This window comes from Natator depressus, chromosome 28, assembly GCF_965152275.1.
Source record: "Natator depressus isolate rNatDep1 chromosome 28, rNatDep2.hap1, whole genome shotgun sequence".
In the NCBI taxonomy this organism is placed as follows: domain Eukaryota; kingdom Metazoa; phylum Chordata; order Testudines; family Cheloniidae; genus Natator; species Natator depressus.
The window spans coordinates 5,121,608-5,146,325 of record NC_134261.1 but is presented as its reverse complement, the minus strand read 5'-3'; the positions used below and the strand labels follow the sequence as shown (position 1 = coordinate 5,146,325).

General features: G+C 48.2%; 1 protein-coding gene across 5 annotated transcripts; it reads right to left on the bottom strand.

The window, feature by feature from the left end:
- Positions 1 to 3,889: 3,889 nt before the first annotated feature.
- LOC141978987 (uncharacterized) lies at positions 3,890 to 24,470 on the bottom strand. Of its 5 annotated transcripts, none has more exons than XM_074941439.1 (5): positions 24,326 to 24,470; positions 14,371 to 14,484; positions 9,034 to 14,002; positions 6,937 to 6,991; positions 3,890 to 4,585 (listed from the first exon to the last, which is right to left on the bottom strand). In XM_074941439.1, exon 3 carries the CDS (start codon positions 13,953 to 13,955, stop codon positions 12,879 to 12,881), a length of 1,077 nt encoding a protein of 358 aa, XP_074797540.1. In that variant the 5' UTR covers positions 13,956 to 14,002; positions 14,371 to 14,484; positions 24,326 to 24,470; the 3' UTR covers positions 3,890 to 4,585; positions 6,937 to 6,991; positions 9,034 to 12,878. The 5 variants fall into 5 exon arrangements, with proteins under 5 accessions (XP_074797540.1, XP_074797541.1, XP_074797537.1 ...); XM_074941440.1 differs by having other exon boundaries at positions 9,034 to 13,963; XM_074941436.1 differs by lacking the exon at positions 24,326 to 24,470 and adding an exon at positions 15,660 to 15,902.
- Positions 24,471 to 24,718: the final 248 nt, after the last annotated feature.

Here is a 24,718-nt window from a genome sequence, read left to right as displayed (position 1 = left end):
GGGTGCAGAGGGAGGGGGTGAAGGCTCTGGGAGGGAGTTTGAGGGCAGGAGGGGATGTGTGGGAAAGGGTGGGGGTGTAGGCTATGGGATGGAGTTTGGGGATGAGAGGGGGTGTGGAGGAAGGGGGTGCAGGCTCTTGGAGGGAGTTTGGGTGCAGGCTCTGGGCTGGGGCAAGGGGTGGGGGTGTAGGAAGGGGTGAGGGGTACAGGCTGTGGGATGGAATTTCGGTGCAGACTCCTGGAGGGAGTTTGAGAGCAGGAGGGGGTGTGTGGGAAAGGGGTGGGGTGCAGGCTCTGGGAGGGGGTGTGGAGGGAGGGGGTGCTGCCTCTGGGAGGGAGTTTGGGGGCGGGAGGGGCTGTGTGGGAAAGGGGTGGGGGTGCAGGCTCTGGGATGGAGTTTGGGTGCTGGATGCAGGCTGGAGCAGTGGCTGAGGTTGTAGGAGGGGGTGAGGGGTGCAGGCTCTGGACTGGGTGTGGGGATTCAGGCTCTGGGAGGGAGTTTGGGGATTGGAGGGGGTGTGGAGGGAGGTGGTGTAAGCTCTGGGAAGGAGTTTGGGAGCAGGAGTGGGTGGGGTGCATGCTCTGGGATGGAGTTTGGGTGCTGATGTTAGGATATAGATATTCAGGCCTGTCTGTAAAGGCCTAGACTCTAAGAATTTAGGTGTATTCTTATCACTTGGATAGTTATAGAGGTATAAAAGAAAGAATCAAAATCACTGTCTGCCGGTGTAAGGGCCTTCTCTTACTGTGACAGTCTGAGGCCCTGTGCTAGGGCTAAGCAACAGAGGCAGCCATAAGCTGGGAAGCGAACGGTTACCTCCTCACATCCCAAACTAGTCACATTGAAATAAGGTGCTATTGGGCTGTTAGGCACTATCAGGACAGGATTGTATTCCTATCACCTCCAGAGAAAGGGAAGTGCCTAGAAGATGTAAAAGGAAACTTAGTTTGATAGCCTCCTGTCTGGCAAGAACTCACTTATCAATAGCTGGGATGTGAAATCCTCACTTCTGTATTGTTTTGTCATTATAGTTCCCACTTTGCTATTGTTTGTCTGTATAATCTCTGTCTGGTTCTGTGATTGTTTCTGTCTGCTGTATAATTAATTTTGCTGGGTGTAAACTAATTAAGGTGGTGGGATATAATTGGTTACATAATCATGTTACAATATGTTAGGATCGGTTAGTTAAATTTCAGTAAAATGATTGGTTAAGGTATAGCTAAGCAGAACTCAAGTTTTACTATATAGTCTGCAGTCAATCAGGAAGTGAGTGAGTGTGTGTGTGTGCGGGGGGAAACGGGAACAGGGAATGGGGGTAGGGAAATTGGAATCATGTTTGGCTAAGGGCAGGAATGGGAACAGGGACACAGGTGTAAGCCTCTGTGGTGTCAGAGCCGGGAAGGGGGACACTAAGGAAGGAAACTGGAATCATGCTTGCTGGAAGTTCACCCCAATAAACATCGAATTGTTTGCACCTTTGGACTTCGGGTATTGTTGCTCTCTGTTCATGCGAGAAGGACCAGGGAAGTAAGTGGGTGAAGGAATAAGCCCCCTAACAGCTGGGTGCAGGCTCCGGGCTGGGGCAGGAGTGCAGGAGAGGGTGAGGGGTGCAGGCTCTGGGAGGGAGTTTGGGAGCAGCAGGGGGTGTGTGGTAAAGAGGTGGCTCTACAGGCTCTGGGATGGAGTTTGGGTGCTGGGTGCAGGCTCCGGGCTGGGACAGGGTTTGGGGGTGTAGGAGGGGTGAGGAGCATGCATTCAGTCATTTCCTAGGCAGAGTTTTAAAATTTGGGGAACTATTCTTCCTAGCATCTTCCCTTTGTAGATTTCAGATGTGTTCACACGCTCACACCCACTGAGCGGCACTGTTACACTCCAATCTAATAGGGTGTCTCCAAGTTCATAAAAAGAAACAGAGACAAAAAATAGAAAAAGGAACAAGATTATAAGGGGCTGGATCTCTGCACCTCTCAGTCTTTGGATTCCCCTGGAGCAGGAACTGTAGCTGCAGTTGAGGAACCAGGTAATGACATAGATGGTCCAGCACATTGGGCTAGCAGGGTTTACAGGTACAGGAGACGAGTGAAGGCTGCATAGCCTGTCGACGTTGTGCTTCATTCCCCAGAGGGGATCAGTCCTGGGATCCTGGCAGCCTGTCTCTCTGAGGCTGTGTCTACACGGGCAGAGGTACAGCACCAGGAGTTACAGTGCTGCTCAGAGAGCGCTGAAGGGAAACCGCTGTTGTGTGTTCACACTGTCAGCTGCCTGCACAATAGTGTGTTCACACTTGCGGCACTTGCTGCGGTATTCAGAGCGGTGCACTCTAGGCAGCTATCCCACTGAGCATCTCTTCCTCTTCTGTCACTAAGAGTTGTGGGAAGGTGGAGGGGGTCACAGGGCATCCTGGGTCCTATCCCAATGCCCTGTGATGCCTTGCTTCGCATCGCAGAAATCCCTGTACTTCCGTCCACATTTGGCGCCATCTTTCAATTGTTTGTGTACTGCGCGCTCTGCCTCTTCGGGCAGCAGGAATGGATCCCGCACTGTTGACCAATATGCTGCTCCCTCTTACAGACACATCACGAGTGGCAGTGGAGTTATTCCTTAAACTACAAAGGCAAGAGGAGTTCGACATTGATCTCACCCTACGTAGTAGCTATGACACGGGATTGCTTGTGGCATTCATGGAAGTGCTGACCACAGTGGAACGCCACTTTTGGGCTCGGGAGACAAGCACTGAGTGGTGGGATCACATCATCATGCACATCTGAGATGACAAGCAGTGGCTGCAGAGCTTTCAGATGAGGAAAGCCACATTCATGGGACTATGTGAGGAGCTCACCACAGCCCTGCAGCATAAGGACACGAGAATGAGAGCTGCCCTGTCGTTGGGGAAGTGCGTGGCAATTGCACAGTGGAAGCTAGCTACTCCAGATTGCTACCAATCAGTTGTTAACCAGTTCGGAGTAGGAAAGTCGACCGCTGGATGCGTGTTGACAGAAGTGTGCAGGGCATTAATTGCATCCTGCTCCGAAAGACGGTGATTCTGGGCAATGTGCATGACATTGTGGATGTCTTTGCACAAATGGGGTTCCCTAACTGTGGAGGGTGATAAATGGCACACACATTCCAATTCTGGCACCAGACCACCTAACTACCAAGTATATTAATCACAACGGGTATTTATCTATGGTTCTCTAGGAACTTGTGGATCACTGTGGGCATTTCACAGACATTAACGCAGGCTGGTCCGGAAAGGGGCATGATGCACGCATCTTTCAGAACACTAGACTGTTCAGGAAGCTGCAAGCAGGGACTTTCTTCCCGGACCAGAAGATCACTGTAGAGGAAGTTGAAATGCCCATTGTGATCCTGGGAGACCCCGCCTACCCTTTAATGTGGTGGCTTATGAAGCCATACACGGGGCACCTTGACAGCAGCAAGGAGCAGTTCAACAACAGGTTGAGCAAGTGCAGAATGACTGTTGAGTTTGCTTTTGCCCAATTAAAGGCCCGCTAGCGCTGCCTATATGGAAGGCTGGACCTGGCCAATGACAATATTCCTATGCTTATTGCTGCATACTGTACTCTCCATAATACTTGTGAAGGGAAGGGTGAAAGCTTCACTCAGGGCTGGACCACTCAAGCTCAGTGCCTGGAGGCTGAATATGAACAGCCAGAGATCAGCACTATTAGAGGGGAGCAGTGTGGGGCCATAAGGATCAGGGATGCCTTGAGGCAGCAATTTGAAGCCGAAAGCCATGAATATTTGTTGCTATGCACAGGAGTGCAGTGCTTGTAATGCTAGGAGGTGATTGGTGGAGACAATGCACTATGAAGGTTTAAGAAAATTGCCTATTGCTTTGCAGGGCTCTGTTTGCTTTCAATTAATGGAATGAAGATGGCTTTCAAACCAAAACTATTCTTTTATTAAAAAGCAACCACTGGAGGAGAGAGACAAACAAACAAAAACCACATCAACACTGTGGGGGATGGGGGGAAGGGAGGGTCCCAAGAGGAGGTGAGGTCCTAGGACAGTTAAAGATTTGTGTATGTCCAGGTATCACATGCAATCTTACTCATTGGAGTACATTGCAGTGGGTACTGTACTTCAGCAATAATAAACTGCCGAGAGACAGGTGTTGAGTGTAGTGGGTACTGGGAGTCTGCAGGGCTGGACTGTGATGGGGCAGGAGTGGAATGCTGCGGGTACAGACTGGAGCCAGGTGGTTGATAAGAGTGTGTTGACGGTGTCAGGGGGTGCATGGAAAAGAGTTTTGCGACAGTGGCTGCAGGGGAGGGCGGGCACAGAGCTACTTGGTTTGCAGTGCAAGTAGCGCCTGGAGCATGTCCAATTGGCACTCCATAACGTTTAAGAACCACCCTGTGGCTTCGATCTGGTGCACCGCGTTCTCCTTTCAGTCCCCCTTCTCGCTGTTCTGCCACTCCTTCAATTCTTGTTTTTTGGCCGTGGAGTGCATCGTGACATCACACAGAAAGCTCTCAAGTTCTTCATGGCCACTTTCTAATTCTGCACAGCTGTTCAGCTGCCGATAACAAAGAGGGAGGCTGGGCTCCTAAGGTCGTATCTGTGAAGCCAAAATGCAACATTTTACAGAAGCAGTATTGTTTGCAACACAGAGCACTGATGCAATGATTTAAAACACAGCCACTATGCACATACCTATCACTAACTGGCTGGCCGCAGACAAGCACACATGAACCACAAGACCCCCAAAATGGTAACAGCAGGGGCAGGGGAAATCACTGTTCCAGGACCATACTGTACACTGGGAACGTGGCTCTTGGGGAGAGACAGCACTGTAGGAGGGGCCTTATAATCATTCATGTGCTCACATTTTCCACAGGCTATTTTCATAATGGAAGATATCTTGCTGCTGAGGGTGAGCAGGGAATCAAGGGAGGATCTTCTCCAAGACTGCAGCATCCGCCCTGGCCCTTATGCGGCTCGCCTGTGTGCAGCAATGGTCTCCGCCCCTCCCCCTGTGACGGCAGAGTGGCACGGGAAAGTTACCCTTAATGGGGCAAGAAACAAAGCAGCTCTGCCAAAGAACCTGCAGCAGCAGATTGCCCAGTACATAAGAATAGCCATACTGGGTCAGACCAAAGGTCCATCCAGCCCAGTATCCTATCTACTGACAGTGGCCAATGCCAGGTGTCCCAGAGGGAGTGAACCTAACAGGTAATGATCTAGTGATCTCTCTCCTGCCATCCATCTCCACCCTCTGACAAAGAGAGGCTAGGGACACCATTCCTTACCCATCCTGGCTAATAGCCATTCATGGACTTAACCTCCATGAATTTATCCAGTTCTCTTTTAAACCCTGTTATAGTCCTAGCCTTCACAACCTCCTCAGGCAAGGAGTTCCACAGGTTAACTGTGGACTGTCTGAAGAAGAACTTCCTTTTATTTGTTTTAAAGCTGCTGCCCATTAATTTTATTTGGTGGCCCCCAGTTCTTATATTATGGGAACAAGTAAATAACTTTTCCTTATTCACTTTCTCCACACCACTCATGATTTTATAGACCTCTATCATATCCCCCCCCCCCGTCTCCTCTTTTCCAAGCTGAAAACTCCTAGCCTCTTTAATCTCTCCTCATATGGGACCCGTTCCAAACCCCTAATAATTTTAGTTGCCCTTCTCTGAACCTTTTCTAATGCCAGTATATCTTTTTTGAGATGAGGAGACCACATCTGTAAGCAGTATTCAAGATGTGGGCATACCATGGATTTATATAAGGGCAATAAGATATTCTCCTTCTTATTCTTGATCCCCTTTTTAATGATTCCTAACATCCTGTTCACTTTTTTGACTGCTGCTGCGCACTGCATGGACATCTTCAGAGAACTATCCATGATGACTCCAAGATCTCTTTCCTGACTAGTTGTAGCTAAATTAGCCCCCATCATACTTGGGGGTATTTTTTCCAAAGTGCATTACTTTACATTTATCCACATTAAATTTCATTTGCCATTTTGTTGCCCAGTCACTTAGTTTTGTGAGATCTTTTTGAAGTTCTTCGCAGGCTGCTTTGGTCTTAACTGTCTTGAGCACTTTAGTATCATCTACAAACTTTGCCACCTCACTGTTTACCCCTTTCTCCAGATCATTTATGAATAAGTTGAATAGGATTGGTCCTTGGACTGACCCTTAGGGAACACCACCAGTTACCCCTCTCCATTCTGAAAATTTACCATTTATTCCTACCCTTTGCTCCCTGTCTTTTAATCAGTTCTCAATCCATGAAAGATCTTCCCTCTTTTCCCATGACAACTTAATTTACATAAGAACCTTTGGTGAGGGACCTTCTCAAAGGCTTTCTGGAAATCTAAATACACTATGTCCACTGGATCCCCCTTGTCCACATGTTTGTTGCTCCCTTCAAAGAACTCTAATAGATTAGTAAGACATGATCTCCCTTTACAGAAACCATGTTGACTTTTGCCCAACAATTTATGTTCTTCTATGTGTCTGACAATTTTATTCTTTACTATTGTTTCAACTAATTTTCCCGGTACTCATGTTAGACTTACCGGTCTGTAATTTCCAGGATCACCTCTAGAACCCATTTTAAATATTGACATTACATTAGCTATCTTCCACTAATTGGGTACAGAAGCTGATTTAAAAGACAAGTTACAATTGTTAATAGTTTCGCAATTTCACATGAGTTCTTTCAGAACTCTTGGGTGAATGTCATCTGGTCCCGGTGGCTTGTTACTGTTAAGTTGATCAATTAATTCCAAAACCTCCTCTAACGACACTTCAATCTGTGACAATGCCTCAGATTTGTCACCTACAAAGGACGGTTCAGGTTTGGGAATCTCCCTAAGATCCTCAGCCGTGAAGACTGAAGCAAAGAATTCATTTAGTTTCTCCGCCATGACTTTATCATCTTTAAGGGCTCCTTTTGTACCTTGATCGTCCAGGGGCCCCACTGGTTGTTTAGCAGGCTTCCTGCTTCTGATGTACTAAAAAAAAAACATTTTGTTATTACCTTTTTGGCTTTTCTTATTACATTTTTACACTTAGAATCATAGAATATCAGGGCTGGAAGGGACCTCAGGAGGTCATCTAGTCCAACCCCCTGCTCAAAGCGGGACCGATCCCCAATTAAATCATCCCAGCCAGGGCCTTCTCAAGCCTGACCTTAAAAACTTCTAAAGAAGGAGATTCCACCACCTCCCCAGGTAACGCATTCCAGTGCTTCACCACCCTCATAGTGAAAAAGTTTTTCCTAATATCCAACCTAAATCTCCCCCACTGCAACTTGAGACCATTACTCCTTGTCCTGTCATCCGCTACCCCTGAGAATAGTCTAGATCCATCCTCTTTGGAACCACCTTTCAGGTAGTTGAAAGCAGCTATCAAATCCCCCCTCATTCTTCTCTTCTGTAGACTAAACAATCCCAGTTCCCTCAGCCTCTCTTCGTAAGTCATGTGTTCCAGTCCCCTAATCATTTTTGTTGCCCTCCGCTGGACTCTCTCCAATTTTTCCACATCCTTCTTTTAGTGTGGGGCCCAAAACTGGACACAGTACTCCAGATGAGGCCTCACCAATGTCGAATAGAAGGGAACGATCACGTCCCTCGATCTGCTGGCAATGCCCCTACTTATACATCCCACTTAATTTGGCAGTGTTTATGCTCCTTTCTATTTACCTCACTAGGATTTGACTTCCACTTTTTAAAAGATGCCTTTTTATCTCTCACTGTTTCTTTTACATGGTTGTTAAGCCAAGGTGGCTCTTTTTAAATTCTTTTACTGTGTTTTTTAATTTGGGATATACATTTAAGTTGGGCCTCTATTATGGTGTCTTTGAAAAGCGTCCATGCAGCTTGCAGGGATTTCACTCTAGTCACTGTGCCTTTTAATTTCTGTTTAACTAACCTCCTCATTTTTGCATAGTTCCCCTTTCTGAAATTAAATGCCACAGTGTTGGGCTGCTGAGGTGTTCTTCCCACCATAGGAATGTTAAATGTTATTATATTATGGTCACTATTTCCAAGCGGTCCTGTTATAGTTACCTCTTGGACCAGATCCTGTGCTCCACTCAGGACTAAATTGAGGATTGTCTCTCCCCTTGTGGGTTCCTGTACCAGCTGGTTCAAGAAGCAGTCATTTAAAGTATCAAGAAATTTTGTCTCTGCGTTTTGTCCTGAGGTGACATGTACCCAGTCAATATGGGGATAATTGAAATCCCCCACTATTATTGAGTTCTTTATTTTGGTAGCCTCTCTAATCACCCTTAGCATTTCATAATCACCATCACTGTCCTGGTCAGGTGCTCGATAATACAGCCCTTCTGTTCTATTCTTATTAGAGCCTGGAATTACTATCCATAGAGATTCCATGGAACATGTGGATTCATTTAAGATTTTTACTTTATTTGATTCTACATTTTCTTTCACATATAGTGCCACTCCCCCCGCCCCCCCCGACCTGTTCTGTCCTTCCGATATATTTTGCACCCTGGAATGATTGTGTCCTATTGATTGTCCTCACTTTTCCAGGTTTCTGTGATGCCTATTATATCAATATCCTCCTTTAACACGAGGCACTCTAGTTCACCCATCTTATTATTTAGACTTCTAGCATTTGTGTACAAGCACTTTAAAAACTTGTCATTGTTTATTTGTCTGCCCTTTATTGATGTGTCAGATTCTTTTCTATAAGAATGTTTCTAGTCTGATCTGGCCCATACTTTATCCTCTTCCATCTTCTCCTCCTGACTAAAACCTAGAAAATCTCTAGCACTAGACTCTCCTCTAAGAGATGTCTCTGTCCGATCTGAGTGCTCCTCTGCAGCAATCGGCTTTCCCCCATCTCTTAGAGTTTCATGGAGATATCTGGGGCAGATTCCTGTGAAGTGAGGGAGTCAATCATCACCCTGTTCCGCCACTCAGACTAGGCATGTGGTGGTATGCACATCATACAGACACAAGCCTGCTTTCTGCAACCCTCCTGTCCCCAACAACTCGCTTCAGTGATTCCCCAGATCAAAGCCGCTTACCAAAGGCCTCCTCTCCTGTTTGTGCTTCGCCAACTCCGACTGCTGTGACTGGCTAGCCTCCTCCGGGGTAGAGAACAACTCCAGGCTCCATGCATCTCTGACCTCTGAGTTGTCCTCTGCCTCTGGGTCCTCCTCCACCTCCTCGTCCAAGATTTCCTCCTCCTGGCTCGGTCCACTCTCGATTGGCATGTGAGCCACCGAAGTATCCACAGCGGCCTTCGCAGTGGAGGTGGGGTCACCACCGCGTATCGCATCCAGCTCTTTGTAGAACTGGGAGCTTTTGGGCGCAGCACCGGGGGAGGGGGTTGTCTCCTGTGCTTTGTGGTAGGCGTTCCACAGCTCCTTCACTTTGACCCTGCAATGCAGTGTGTCCCAGTCATGGCCCCTTTCTCTCATGCATCATGAAATCTGTCTGTTATCATAATTCCTACGGCTGGAGCACAGCTGGGACTGCACAGCCTCCACTCCCCAAATGGTGATGAGATTCAACAGCTCGGCATTGCTCCAAGCGGAGGATCGCCTGGTGCACAGAGCGGGCATGGTCACCTGGAAAGATGCGCTGACACCATTGCATGAGTCACTGAGCAAACAGGAAGGGGACTTTCAAAATTCCCAAGGCATTTAAGGGGGCGGGGGGTTCATGGTTGGTCATTGAGGGCAGGGCAGTAGAGTTCAAACAAATGACCAGAGAGGTGAGAACAGGGATTGTGGGACACCTCCCGGAGGCCAATCACAGTGCTGTCATCGATCAGGGTGTCTACACTGGCACCACAGTGCTGTAGCCCTGGCGCAGAGAGCTCTACGCCGCTCGTCAGGGTGGCTTTTTTTTACAGTGCTGCAACTGTGCACTTTCTGAGCACTAAGTGGCTTGGCAGTTTGTAGAACTCCGAAGTTAGACTGCAGAAAGCTCCTTTCCTGTGCAGAAACTTGCCAGCGTAGACAAGGCCGTAGAGGACTTACTTAACATAAGAACGCAAGACTGGTCATTGGGTCAGACCAATGGTCCTTGGAGCCCAGTGTGCTGCTGGAGAGTGACCAGTGCCAGATGCATCAGAGGGAATGAACAGAACAGGTTTGTTGACCTGCAAGGTGAGGGTCTTTCACCCTTACCTTTATTGTTGTTGACTCCTACTTATCCTGTTTTACCACACCTCCCCCGAGGTCCCTGGGCAAATCAGGTGTGAACCACTCCTTTGATACAGATGTGTCCCAAGCTGAATTAAGGCAGACTTTGGGCCAATGTCAGTTTGGAAAAGGTCCGCTTAACACAGTAGGTTTCTCAAAGTATCTGTTGTTGTGAACCGCATGTAGTGTGGGTGTGTGAACCCCAAAGATATGAAACATGAAAGAAACACAAGGCCAGTTCTGAGGTGGTTTCCAGAGCCAGGCCTGAGAGTTAAAGCATTGTGCTCCAAAGGAAAAGGGGCCTGGTTGCTAAAACAAAAAAATTAAATTAAAAACCAAACAAAAACAAAAAACCAGGAAAGCTACCATCACCATTTTAGATTTTGACATCTCCTGCCTGATGTGACATCTTTGCTTTGCAAACAAGAGACCTAGGGAAATCTGTGGCTGTTACCCTCTCACTGGATAAAAGGTTCACATCTTGTCTCAAGTAATTTTCCTCTTTTAACGGAAGATTTATTTTAAAATTTATTAAAATAAATTCCATTTTAAATAGAATTAATTACAGTCTATCCTGGGTCTCTATTCTCGTAAATACTATTTCACTCACATATTCCCCCACTCTAATTCCTTTGGAGTGAGGCTTTAATTCCAGGATTGGCTACCATTTCCTATATAGTAGGAGGGGGCAGGGAGAGAACTAGAAGAAAAGCTGAATTATATTGTAACACAAAGTTATCACATAATCAGCCTCTTACATTACACTAATTAACTTCACGTTTAATTTGTCGCTGGTAACAACTTATTCAAAGATTACAAAATATAAACCTATAGGGAAGTTTTCTCTTAATTCCCATTTCCACCCAGTGAGCTTTGTGTGAAGTCACATTCTACAATAACCTAGGAGCCTTCCATTTCTGTGAGTTCATGTCTCCCCGGGTCTCACACTATGTGGGAAGGTTGCATCATGAGAAAAACCACCTGTGCTCTATTTTCACACTTTCTAATCTTTCACAGTAGCAGGACCTGAAGTGATACAAATGCACTAGATTAAGAGCAAAACTAAGAGACCAAACCCCAGAGTCAGGACTCAGCATTCATGTATCCTGCAGTCTGAACTTGGAATCTGATACACTCCCCCATTGGCTACCATCATTTGCCCAGCATGAAAATGCTTCTTGTCCAACAAGGCAGCCAGATTGGGACCCACAGGCATGGAATGGCTCTGAAGGAATCAGCTGTTTCTCTCTGTGCTTCGCGAACCTTTGGATCCAAATGGTAAAAGACAGTTGTTCCCAATTTAATCATGGCATCCTTTAGGAGTGTGATCAATGCCACTTAACTAGGGAGCAGCACTCTAAAAATACTTTACCTGGGCCAAAGGTCATCATAGCTTCCATCTCTGGGGTGAAAATCAACCACACATACCTGCCATTTCTACCTGAGTTCTTGTCAAATCTTTGACCTTACTTGGAGTAATTTTACATTTCTCTGGCGTAGAATTCTTCACCAACCACACAACATACCAGTTGTGGTAGTGAGGTATAACTCCCCCAAATATGCCCTTTTATTTCTTTAATCTGGTGGCACAGATTTAAATTAGGGACTAAATTCAGGTGCGTCTTAGAATCTCTGTAAGACACCAAAAGTCAGGAATCTATTAAAAATAGGTATCTTTCTGCAGCTCTATCACATTCTACATGGATTTCATTTTCTACACATTTGCAGCATCTCCCAGGGGTGAGCTGAACAGAAACATCACTTCCATTTTTCCCCCATCTCTACCTAGCTAGGGATTGCATTTCCCAAATAATAGGCAACATGCACCTGATTAGGAAGGAGCTATCTTGAGGAGCCATCTCCTGCAGGGCCTGGGCCACAACTGCTTTGGGAGCCAAATGCATGGGTATTTTGCTTAGTCCCAAGTCATTTACTAGGGAATCCTCCTCCCAGCCCTTTAGAAAAAATATTGGCCTAACCAATTGAACAACAGGGGGATTGGGATGGTGAATAAGGGAATCCCTCTGACTTACCCTATATTCTTCTGTTGTTACAGAGGTGAAATTACATTTTTCCCTATCCCTGCCCTGTTCCTGCTCTTTGTTATAGTTCAATATATTTTAAGTGACGAAAATGGTGGTAAAAATATCTGCTCTCCAGCACAACCTGAAGCAACATCAGAGCAACTGGGAATGAAAGAATTTGTTCCCGAAGGGAGAACTTGATGACTAAAAATTGCTTTGAAATGGGGGAACAGTATAACCGTGATGCTCAGGGTTTGTTTAGACTAGGAAAAGTGATGGAGTTTAGGTCAGGCCAAGGGGAAAGCTAATGTCAACCACTGCACCTGGGCTGTATCTGCTCTACAACTGTAACTGTCTTTTTACACCAAGATCACTCACTTGAGCAGCCAACGCCATGTACAGTCCTAGTGGATGTAAGGCACAGGTAGTTTTTTGCCTCAGTGTAGCTTGTTGGGCTCAAAACTCTCTCCCCCACCTGGAGCTGACAAACATTCCTGGCTGGAGACACACTCCTATGACTCAAAAGGAAAGGAGTTGATAGAAAAGATCACAAAGAAGGGTGAGCTGCAAAAGGGAGAGGCAGAAGACTCCTCTGGGGGAGCTGAGAGACCACAGTGAAGATGGTGCAAAGATCACTAAGTGCGAATTAGCAAATGTGATTTAAAAAAAAAAAAAAAAAAATATCTTTGGCCAGCCCTAGTCCAGGCATTGATTACAGTTCTCTCTCATATGGATTTTCTGATGTCTAATAAGGTTTGAGCTGTGATTGAAGCTTTTCCCACATTCAGAGCACGTGTAGGGCATCTCTCCTGTATGGATTCTCCGATGTGTGATAAGGTGTGAGCTCCGACTGAAGCGTTTCCCGCAGTCAGAGCACATGTAGGGTGTCTCTCCTGTGTGGATTCTACGATGTCTGATAAGGTGAGAGTGCTGATTAAAGCTTTTCCCACACTCAGAGCATGTGTAGGGCGTCTCTCCTGTGTGGATTCTACAATGTGTGATAAGGTTTGAGCTCCGATTGAAGCTTTTCCCACACTCAGAGCATGTGTAGGGCATCTCTCCTGTATGGATTCTCTGATGTATGATAAGGTTTGAGCTATAACTGAAGCTTTTCCCGCACTCAGAGCATGTGTAAGGTGTCTCTCCTGTGTGGATTTTCTGATGTCTATTAAGGTTTGAGCTCTGATTGAAGGTTTTCCCGCACTCAGAGCACGTGTAGGGTGTCTCTCCTGTGTGGATTCGCTGATGTGAGATGAGGGTTGAACTATCAGTGAAGTGTTTCCCACACTCAGAGCATCCATAAGGTTTCTCACCTGTGTGGATTCTCTGATGTTTGATAAGGTTTGAGCTCCAACTGAAGTGTTTCCCACACTCAGTACATATGTAGGGCGTTTCTCCTGTGTGGATTCTACAGTGTGTGATAAGGGCAGAGCTCCGACTGAAGCTTTTCCCACATTCAGAGCACATGTAGGGTCTCTCTCCTCTGTGGATTCTCTGATGTGTGAAAAGGTCTGAGCTCCCATTGAAGATTTTCCCACACGCATGGCATATGTAGCTTGTCTCTTCCAAGTTGATGCTCTCGCATGTAATAAGGTCTGAGTGGCTACTCAAGTTTTCCTCTGGCCTCTGCTGCATCTCACATGCTTTTGCTTTTTCTGGGCATGCAGAACTCCCGGAAACATTCCCTTTGGATCTTCCTGATAACGTCCCATGTGGTTCTACTTGCTCAGGATCTTCCTGCTGGAGTTTCTCCTCCTCATTCTCACTCACCATCCCATCACCTGATGGGAGACAGAGAGAATCCAAACATAGGTCACTCCCTGCGCCAGAAAGAAAGGAAATCTCAGAGACAGGAATGGTAGAAGAGATGAACAAACCAAAATATGTGCGGGAGAGATCAAACCTATCAGGGGAGGATTTTTCCCAAACCCTTCCCCATAGAAGAGAGGAAGGGATCAGTTTTGGTCTGCATCTCACCAGAACACTCAGGGGAAAGTGAGATCAGGGAGGGACCTATTGCCAGTTGTCAGTCAGAATAGGTGGGAAGCAATGAGTGACATCTACCTAATGATTCCACATCTGCAGGGAACAATCCTGAACTTGGAGAGCTCACAAGGTCTTTGTAGGGCATCCCAAATATTTCCTGCATTCCCAAACAGTTTTTGAATTGGTTTAACCAATTTCCTACCTGTGCAGGCAGCTCTTGAGAGCACTTCTTTCTCAGAGCCCTGGAGGTCTGGGACCCACGGCTCTTCCCCTCGTTCCAGCTGCAAGTTCACATCAGATTTGGAAACTGGAAACCCTACTCAAGGCAAAGAAAACAAGGGAGGTCAGTCGAAAGTGTTGGATACTTGTCACAAGGAATATTTCATGGTTTTAACCCCAGCTTATTTTTAAATAGTAACATCCCAAGGCCTGCTTCCTTGGCTCACAGTGGCAGGAGAGTTGTTATTATAAATCATATTCATTATCTTAGTACCTAAGGACCAACTAACAGTGGGTCCCCATTGTGCTGAGCAGAGTACAAACACAGAATAGAAGATGGCCTGTGCCCTGAAGAATTTACAATCTAAATAGACAAGACAGACACAGAATGGGGGGAAGGGGTAGAACCCACTATTAGAATATAGATATTCAGGACTGCCTGTAAAGCCTATACTTTAAGAACTTAACTGTATTTTTATCACTCAGCTAGTTACAGGGGTATAAAAACAAAGAATCAAAATCACAGTCCGCTTGTGTATGGGCCTTCTCACTAGGATGGTCTGAGGCCTTGTTCGTAGGCTAAGGCCTTTGGCTAAGCTGCAGGGGCAGCCATAAGCCGGGAAGCGTACGGTCACATTCTCACATACGAAACCAGTCACACTGAAATAAGGTGGTATTGGGCTGTTAGGAAGACGATCCTGTCCTGATAGTGCCCATCACCACCCGTTAAAGAAACAGATCTTAACATAGTTAAAGAAAACTTAGCTTGATAGCATCCTATCTGGCAAGAAATCACTTATCAATGGTTGTGGCTGTGAAACCCTCATTTCTCTATTGTTTTATCTTTATGGCCCCCACTTTTCTATTGTTAATCTGTCTGGTTTGCTAATTGTTTCTGTCTGCTGTACAATTAATTTTGCTAGGGGTAAGTTAATTAGGGTAGTGGGATATAATTCACTAACCAATTGTTACAATATGTTAGTATTGGTTAGTTAAATTTCAGTAAAATGATTGGTTAAGGTATAGCTGAGAACATTACTATATAAACTGGTGTTAAATGGGGGGGGAGGGGAAGGGAACTTGGAATCATGTTTGTTAAGGGGGGGAGAAAACGGGAACAGAGACGCAGGCAAGGCTCTGCCACGTCAGAGCTGGGAACGGAACACTGGGGAACAGACTCTATGGGCGTATAGAGATACGCCTGACTGGTGTGAAGGGCTTTGGAATATGCTTGATTGGAAACTATCCCCAATAAACATTGCATTGTCTCACCAGGTTGCAGCCAGACACATTTCTTGGATCAGCACCTACACCAGGAAGGCTTCTGATGATGGCTGCACCTCAGTGGGACGAGCCATCATGACAGTTGTCAGGGGCACTTTTGCCAGTTCATAAGAGTAGTGGATGCAGGCCATGATCGAAGACAAGATTCTCTGGGCACACACTGGGCAACCCTCGATCCTGTCTGCAAACAGCAATGAACAACTGCATTGACTTTCAGAACAGCTTCGTTCTATCTATATAAAAGGCCAGCGCCCATCTGACATCCAGGGTATGCATCCTGCACTCCTCATCCATCGCATGAGGCTTTGAACAAAAAGCCAGTAAGTATATGTCTTGACCAGTATGAAACTGGGAGACGAGCTTGGGTAGAAAAGACGGGTGGAGACGCAGCTGGACCTTGTCCTTATAGAAGACCATATAAGGCAGCTCCAATGTGAGCGTCCTGATGTCAGACACTCTACGGGCCAAAGTTATAGCGACCAAGGAGACCTTCAAGGAGAGAAGCAGGAGGGAGCAGGAAGCAAAGGGTTCAAAGCGGGGACCCATGAGCCTTGACAGTACAAGATTCAGGTCCCAAGGGGAGACCAGGTCGCAGACATGAGGGTAGAGGCACTCCAGACCTTTCAAGAACTGCACGCTGTCATGGAATGGGCGAAGACCATCCTCTTTTTTTTTTTTTTTTTTTTTTTTTTAAAAAGGGTTGGAAGAGACTTCAGGAGGTCATCTAGTCCAACACCAACTAAGTCATCCCAGCCAGGGCTTTGTCAAGCCAGGCCTTAAAAACCTTTAAGGATGGAGATTCCACCACCTGCCAAGGTAACCCATTCCAGTGCTTCACCACCCTTTTAGTGAAATAGTGTTTCCAAATATCCAACCTAGACCTCCCTCACTGCAACTAGAGACCATTGCTCCTTGTTCTGTCATCATTAGGAACAGCTGAGCTCCATCCTCTTTGGAACCCCCCTCCAGGTAGTTGAAGGCTGCTATCAAACCCCACCTCACTCTTCTCTTCTCCAGACTAAACAATCCCAGTTCCCTCAGCCTCTCCTTGTAAGTCATGTGCCCCAGCCCCCAATCTTTCTCTTTGCCCTCCGCTGGACTCTCTCCAATTTGTCCACATCCTTTCTGTAGTTGGGGGAGGAGGCCAAAACTGGATGCAATACTCCAGATGTGGCCTCACCAGTGCCGAACAGAGGGGAATAATTACTTCCCTCGATCTGCTGGCAATACTCCTACTAATGCAGCCCAATATGCCATTAGCCTTTTTGGCAACAAGGACACACTTCTGACTCTTATTCAGCTTCTCAGCCACTGTAATCCCCAGGTCCTACCTTGAAACAGAGGGTAGAATGACGAAATGCCCACCAGGTGTATCCTGAAGAAAGACAGCGACAGGTCCTGGGTCTTAAGGTGCAGCAAAGGTCCAGGATGTGCTGCAGCAGGGCCTCTTCACCACAAATGTGTCAATCAGAGGCCCAACACATTAACCACTTTCACTGTGGCTACCTACGTGGCAAAGTGGAGGGTTTCCTGCTGCTCAGCAGAACCTGCTGGACACCCTCAGAGCACTGCCATTTGTCCCTACTTAGCCACGCAGAAGCCAAGCTGTCAGGTGAAGCATCACCAGGTACAGATGCAGCAGATTGGTGTGGTTCTGGGACTACAGATCCAGCAAAAGAGGCAGTTGCAGCAGGGTGGCCACTGAAAGACTCAACAGCATACCAAACCAGTGTTGACGAGGCCATGCGGGGAGTATGAGGATGACATTTGCTTTGTCTTGCCTCATCTTGAGCAGGACCTTGTGGATTTAAGGCACCAGCGTGAAGGCATACATCAGCGCTCCTGACCACTGAATCAAGAAGGCGACTCACAGGGAACTTTTGTCCCTTCCCTGCAGGGAACAGAACACATGGCATTTTCTGTTCTTCCTGAATGCAAACAGGTCCACCTGTGGGGGATTAGGTTGTTCACCTCCAGATAGATTGACCATTCGTGGTGAGACGAGAAGGTCCTGCTGAGGTGATCTGCCAGGTCGTTCTTGGTTCCAGGCAGGTGGGTGGCTACCAGATGAATGGCACGCTGCACACAAAAGTCCCAGAGGTTGAGCACCTCCCAACAAAGGGCCGAAGACCTGGCACCACCCTGCTTGTTGATGTAATACATTGCAGTGGTATTGTCCATCAGGACCTGCACGTCCGAGACCAGGGTGAGCGACAGGGATGGGACCATCAAGGGAACTCCTTGCAGAACTGACTTCGTATCCACCCACCAGTCCAGGGATGAGAGGTCATGGCTCGGCACTGTGACCACTCGATTCAGGGCGTGCCTGCTGGGGTTATAGACCGAGGCCAGCCATGCTTGCAGAGGCCGCAGATGAAGTCGAGCATGGCTGACCATGTACATGTACGCAGACATGTGGCCCATCAGTCGCAGGCATGTGTGGGCTGTGATGAGCAGGTGGCTCTTTATGTGGGAAATCAGGTCCAACATGGCCCAAAAACGCACCTCTGGAAAGTAGGCTCCAATAAACCGCTCCAATAAATTCTATGCATTGGACTGGCGTCAACGTGAACTTTTCTGTGTTTATTAGCAGACCCAGGTCACTGTAGGTGGAGCATACCAGATCGAGGCTCCTTCGCACCTGCCCCAGAGACCTGTCCTTGATGAGCTAGTCGTCGAGATACAGGAAGATCTGGACTCCTCGAACGGTCAGGTAAGCTGCCACTGGCGTCACGCATTTTGTGAACACTCTGGGAGCCAAGGACAGGACAAAGGGCAGCATTGTGAACTGGAAGTGGCACCCGGCCACCATGAAACACAGGAAACACCTGTGTCCCAGGAATATGTAGACATCAAAGTAAGCATCCTTTAAGTTGAGAGTTGCATACCAGTCTCCTGGATCCAGGGAAGGGATGATGGAGGCCAGAGAGACCATGCAAAACTTCAACTTCTTGAAAGACTTGTTGAGGCAAGTCAGGTCTAGGATTGGTCTTAGGCCCCCTTTGACCTTCAGGATTAGGAAGTAGCGGGAGTAGAATCCTCTTCCTTACATTTCCCAAGGAACTTCCTCCACAGCCCCCAAGTCCAGGAGCTTTTCAACCTCCTGAATGAGGAGTTTCTAGTGAGAAGGGTCCCTAAAAAGGGACAGGGACGTGGTAGGGAGGGGCAGCCAAAAATTGCAGGGTATAGCCCTGAGCTATTACGTTCAGGACCCAGCAGTCCAAGGTAACCTGCAACCAGGCCGAACGGTAGGGAGAGAGGCGGTTGAGGAAAGGCAGGAAGGATCCAGGTGGCTGACTGGGGTGTTGCTCTCAGGCGCACCCTCAAAATGAGCATTTTTGGCCCCCTAGATGTTTGGCAGGTTCAGGTTGCACAGGCGAGCAGGAGGAAGAAGGCCTTCAACAACTAAAACTAGCATCCCTTCGTATTGCAGAGCCCTGATGGGGTTGCCAGAGTCTTGGCAGCTGGGGCAGCCGGAAGTACTTTCTAGCAGACTGTGGCGTATGCATGCCCAACGAGGAAAGGGTAACTCTAGTGTCCTTCAACCCATGCAGCCTGGTGTCCATCTGCTAGGAGAAAAGACCAACCCCATCGAAGGGGTGGGTCTTGAATTGAAGCCTGCATCTCCTGGGAGAAGCCGCTGTTTGGAGCCAGGAGCTGCATAACCACCACTGATGCGACCACTCGAGCTGCCGAGTCCACCGCATCCCATGCCATCTACAGCGAGGATCTGGCCACCGTGGTACCCTCCTCCACCAGGGTGCCAAACTCTTGGGCTACACTTTGTGGGAAGGATTCCCGGAACTTTTTGAGACCGTCCCAGAGGTTAACGTTATATCTGCCCAACAGGGCCTGATGGTTTGCCACCCAATATCGTAGCTGGTGGTAGAATAAACTTTTCTCCCAAATAAGTCGAGCCTTTTGGCCTCTTTGTTCTTGGGAGTCAAGGAGGTGTGACCTTGTTTGTCTTTCTTGTTGGTCACAGACACAACCCGTGCCGACCCTTTTGCCTCCATCCCCATGGCAGTCGACACCCCGGGACCTCCCCCAGCCCAGACAAAGCGGTCGCAGGACCTTTGAGGGCTAGCCCACTGGATAACTTTAGTGAGCATCAAGCCCTACTTCGGCACGTGGCTGAGACCTTGGGGCTGGAAGTGCAGGAGATGGCGGAGCAGGAGGGGACACCCTTTTCAATGTCCTCTTGACCTCTACGCCCACCCTGCCCATGCACGAAGGGGTTCTCAAGATAGCCAAGATCCTATGACATCTTCATCATGAGAAGTGTTCCTTCTCAGGAGGAAGCTGCGTTGTTGTTTCATTCGGGCAACTAGGCCTTGCATTTCTTTGTTGCACTGTTTGCATTTTGCACCCATGCCTGTCTTACCCACGGATAGAGGAACTTCATTAAAATATTCCCAAACCGGGTCTCCTTTATGGCCTGCTGCCATTATAGGTTTTCCCTTCTAGTGAGAGAATGGTATGGTCGATCTCAAATCAATGAAGGCTACAGTCAGAAAGACCTCAAGACTTCTGGAATATGCTGCTCAAACAGTTTCACTTTTGTTTCTACTGCCTGTCCCTCCCTTCTCACATTTATCTCCAGACTTCTTCTCCTTGTCCAGATCAATTCCGCCTCCAACAATCTTCTATTCATTGAACTTTTTGAAACTTTGCACTTTTAGAGAGAGGTAAGGGATTGACTCTGTGTACACAAATTTGCAGAGGTACAATAAGGTTGAGGTCCGTTATTTCTCACCTCTATATATTATTTATTTTAAAACATTGTTGCTGTTAACAAGCATGTTATCTCTGGAAACACAAATCCAGAGTTTGAGAATTGCAAAACTAACCATCTCTGATGGCATCTTCTAGACTGAGCACTGAGCCCTATTGGGTAGATAGAAAGATTAACCTCAATAACCGATACAGAAGCCCCTGGAATCCCATAAGATTGGGTCCCTAATCCATAAACTATTGGAACTCATTTACAAAACTTTTCTTAAACACTACATGAATATATTGTTTCATATTATAGATTTAAAATTTATAATCCCTATTCCATGATAAGATATCTTTGAGCTATAATTTATCTATTTTAGATGTTTTTTTCCCTCAAAAAGCATTTTATCAAAAAAATCTGATTTAAATAAAAAAAATCCAATTTTTTAAAAAAAATGATTGATTTTTATCCACCCTGCAAAGTACTACATTTTAGGGAAGGAAAATCCAAAACACAACTACAAACGGGGGACTAACTGGCTAGGGGGCAGTACTACTCAAAAGGATCTGGGGGTTATAGTGGATCACAAATTGAATCTGAGCCAGCCATGTGACTCAGTTGTGACGAAGGCTAGTTCAGTACTGGAATAGGTTACCAAGGGAGGTTGTGGAATCACCATCATTGGAGGTTTTTAAGGACAGGTTGGACAAACACCTCAGTGTTGGGGGCTGGACTAGACGACCTCTCATGGGTCATTCCAGCTCTACAGTTCTATGATTCTATTCTGAGGAAATGTTTGGTCACTTTATTACACCATGGAGACCATTCATCATGGGGGTTTGGAATACAGCTGGTGAACATGGTGAGGGGAAACTGAGGGGCTAACAGAGTAGCATGGAGATTCTCAGCCACTCTAGGTACAGCCTGGGCAGCAAGGAGCTAAGCACAGACTGAGCCCTCATCCTGTGCCCCCTGAGGAAAAGAAAAGGGTCCAGCCAACTGTCCTGTAGAGCAGCTGGGAGACACTCTGGCTTTGATGTGTATTAAATATGGGGCAAGTCACTTTCATCAGCAAACATTTTAATGAAGATAAAGGGGGAAAGAAATGAGTCTCAAATGAGAGGCGAAAGTTGACCCTTTAACTCCCTGCAACCGGCAGGATGGAGAATGACTAAGGCAACAAATTCCTCCAAAACAGGAGAACTTGCTGCAGCTAAACATGGGAACGTCTCCAAACGCAAGGTGCTTTTACCAGACATTTGATAATTACATGGAAAAAGACAAAATCTGACAGCTGGTATCCATGTTAAGTCATTAAAGAGAATTTTTGATCGATTTTCACAAACTAGAAAGGAAAGCAGAAAAATGTGAGGGATTTTATATCGATCATCACTAGTAGGTAAAGAGGTAAAATGAGAGTGAATTTCATATTGTTATTTGACAATTGAGAGAAAATAGGAAATATCTGCAAAACTTTTCTAAATATATTCAAAAATTGGAGAAAACGTCAAAATCTGAGGATATTTTATGTTACTATTTTATTAGTAGTAAGACATGGAAAAAATCTCAGGGAATATTAAATTAGAAATAGATAGCTAGAGAGAAAGGAGGGCAATATTTTAGGCCACTCTCCTAAAGAAGAGATCTGTGTGTAGCTCAGAGATTTGTCTCTCTCACCAAGTGAAGTGGGTCCAATAAAAGATATTACCTCACCCACCTTGTCTTTCTAAATGCAAAGCAATGTACATTGGAGAGAAAAACTGCAGCTACTTATACACTGTGGGGTAAATTAACTATCAAATGTAGCCCATAGTTCCAGCTTTAGCATTTATTTTATGCAGCAGTAATGCCAGGAACCTACAGGCCTGTATCCTGTCCGATACTGGCTTGAACAGTTAGCATAAGGCTTGAGGCCTATGAACTCTGACACAGACAAATGGCCTAACAGTCACCCCTAAGATTTGGAGAACTGGAAACAGAGTATCTAAGCGGGAATTTCGTCCGTAAAGACATCAGCCAACCAGAGGAACATGAGCTAATCATAGAATCATAGAATATCAGGGTTGGAAGGGACCCCAGAAGGTCATCTAGTCCAACCCCCTGCTCGAAGCAGGACCAATTCCCAGTTAAACTAGTTAAGCTAACACCAGTTAAGCTAACACCGGCTTTTCGACAGAACAGCCGCAGATGTCTGACCACAGGAGCAACGAATTGACACATTTGACCCCAAGATGAGATCATTAATACACTAACCTATAGGAGAACGACACCCCAACATTAGTAGGAGAGAAACCCCTATGAACATGCATTACACCTAGTGGCGTCAGCAGAACATATTATCGGCTACACAACTCAAGAAAGGGATCTGCATGTTGCTGTAGACAGATCAATGAGAAGCTCCACTCAATGCACAGCTGCCAGCAAAAAAGCTAACACGTTCAGAGTCATAAGGAATGGGATGGAGAATAACACGGAACATCTGTATATAAATCAAGGGGGCAGCCTCCAATATCCTGGGACCACCACGGCTACTACAGCACTGCACACAGGATATTTTAGATCTATCTTGGAGAACTGGGGAAGAAATAGGTCTAAAAAGAAATATTTGATATTGAGAGAAAAGCACGCGGATTTGAAGAGATTTTCTGTTAAGTGAGAGTAGCTGGACAGTTTGACGGGATTGAATATGGAAGTTCATTAAACAGACAATTCCCCACACACACACACCATTCACATCGGCAGCAGGGAGCCTTTTGGGGAGGTACTTTAAGAGGGTAGGTGAGGGGAGTATGGAGCAGGGAAACTCCCTGGCAGCGGGGAGGAGGCAGCAGCAGGGGCAGGCAGGTGACTGGCGGCTGGGGGGAGCTGTGTTGGGCAGTTGGGGACAGCAGTAGCCAGGACTGTGTAACCTTGGGCTGGACAGTCTCCAGTGGGTTTTTTCCCCTCCTTCTGTCCCCCCTTCCTTGCCTTGTTGCTGACAGACAATGGCCACCCCACCCCACCCCAGAGCCAGCTGGGTCTCAGGGCTCTGCAAGCTGCACTCATTGAGCCCCTTCTCATTTGGGGAATGATTCAGGACAACTTCCCACAGAAAGAAAGAAAATTTGCTGCGGGTCAAACGGGTGGGAAAATATCCCAAATCTGAGATTGCTAAACGAACACTGGCGAACGAGAGAGAAAATGGGGCAAAATCTGAAAAGCGGGCGGGAGGGAGGGTCAGGAATTGCTCCCTCCCGCCGACCCGGCCCAGCCCCGTGCCGCGCGGCCCGGCAGGGGACGGCCTCTCTCGGGCTCCCGCCCGGGCCGCGGCAGCGGGGGCCCCGCGAGGCGGAGCCGGGCTGTCTGGGGCGCGGGGAGCGAAGCCGAGCCGGCGGCGCGGGGCGCGGGGCCGGGGCGGCGGGGGCTGGGCTCCCGGCACCGGGGCTCTCCGCCGGGGGCGCGCACCCGCGGGCACAGGGCGGGGTCCTCCCGGGCCCATCGGCTCCTGCAGCCCCCGGCCTGCGGCTCCAACGGGCTCCGGGGAAGCACCAGCGCGGCCCCCGGCCCGGGCTCGCTCGCTGGGCGGGGACTCCCGGCCGCCGGGCCGGCCGCTGCCTCGGGAGCCCCCGGCGCGGGCCAGGGGGGCGGGGGCCGGGGCGGGGCCGGTCCTAGGGGCGCTGCCCGGACCCCGGGGAGCAGCCGGGCCGAGGCCCCGGGGCTGAGGCTCCGGCCGCCCGGGGAGCAGCCCCGGCCCGCGCTCCCCGGCTCCCCCGCGGCGCAGCGGCCGGGCCCAGGGGCGGGAGAGGTCGCCTGAGAAGCGGGAAGGCGCCGGGGGGCTCCGGGCGCGGCGGGTCTGAGAGGCGCCGGGTGGGGGAGGGGCGTGGGCCGGGGGCGTTTGCTGGGGGGGGATGAGAGACTCGGGGAGAGTCAGGCTGACCCCGGGACCCTCCCTTACCTGGGCTGGAGAGAGTGGAAGCGCCCCCCCGGGGCAGGCTGGGAGATGTAGTTCCTGACTCTCCCAGGACCGGAAGTGACGTTGGGAGGGGGCCGAGGACGAGAGGGGCTGCGGGGCGCTGCGGCTCTGTCTGGCTCGTGCGGCGCCGTTGGAGCGTTTTGTGTGTCCCGGCTCTGGGCATGCGCAGATCGGGGTGGGGGGAGAATCGGGCATGCGCAGAGGCAGAGATCGCTCGCGGCTGCGCCCCGGGGCTGCGGGGCCGGGCTGCACCGAAGGGTCTGTGCCGGGGAGACCGTCATTCACCCCCCCGTGCCCGGCCCGGGCCCTGCCCGCCCCGCTGCGGAGCTGCAGCCTCCAGGTAACGGAGGGAGCCCCGGGGGCGAGGCCGGTGTA

Bases quoted from the DNA above. Each gene is read 5' to 3' on its own strand.
- LOC141978987 (XM_074941439.1), bottom strand. From the start codon at position 13,955: ATGGTGAGTGAGAATGAGGAGGAGAAACTCCAGCAGGAAGATCCTGAG.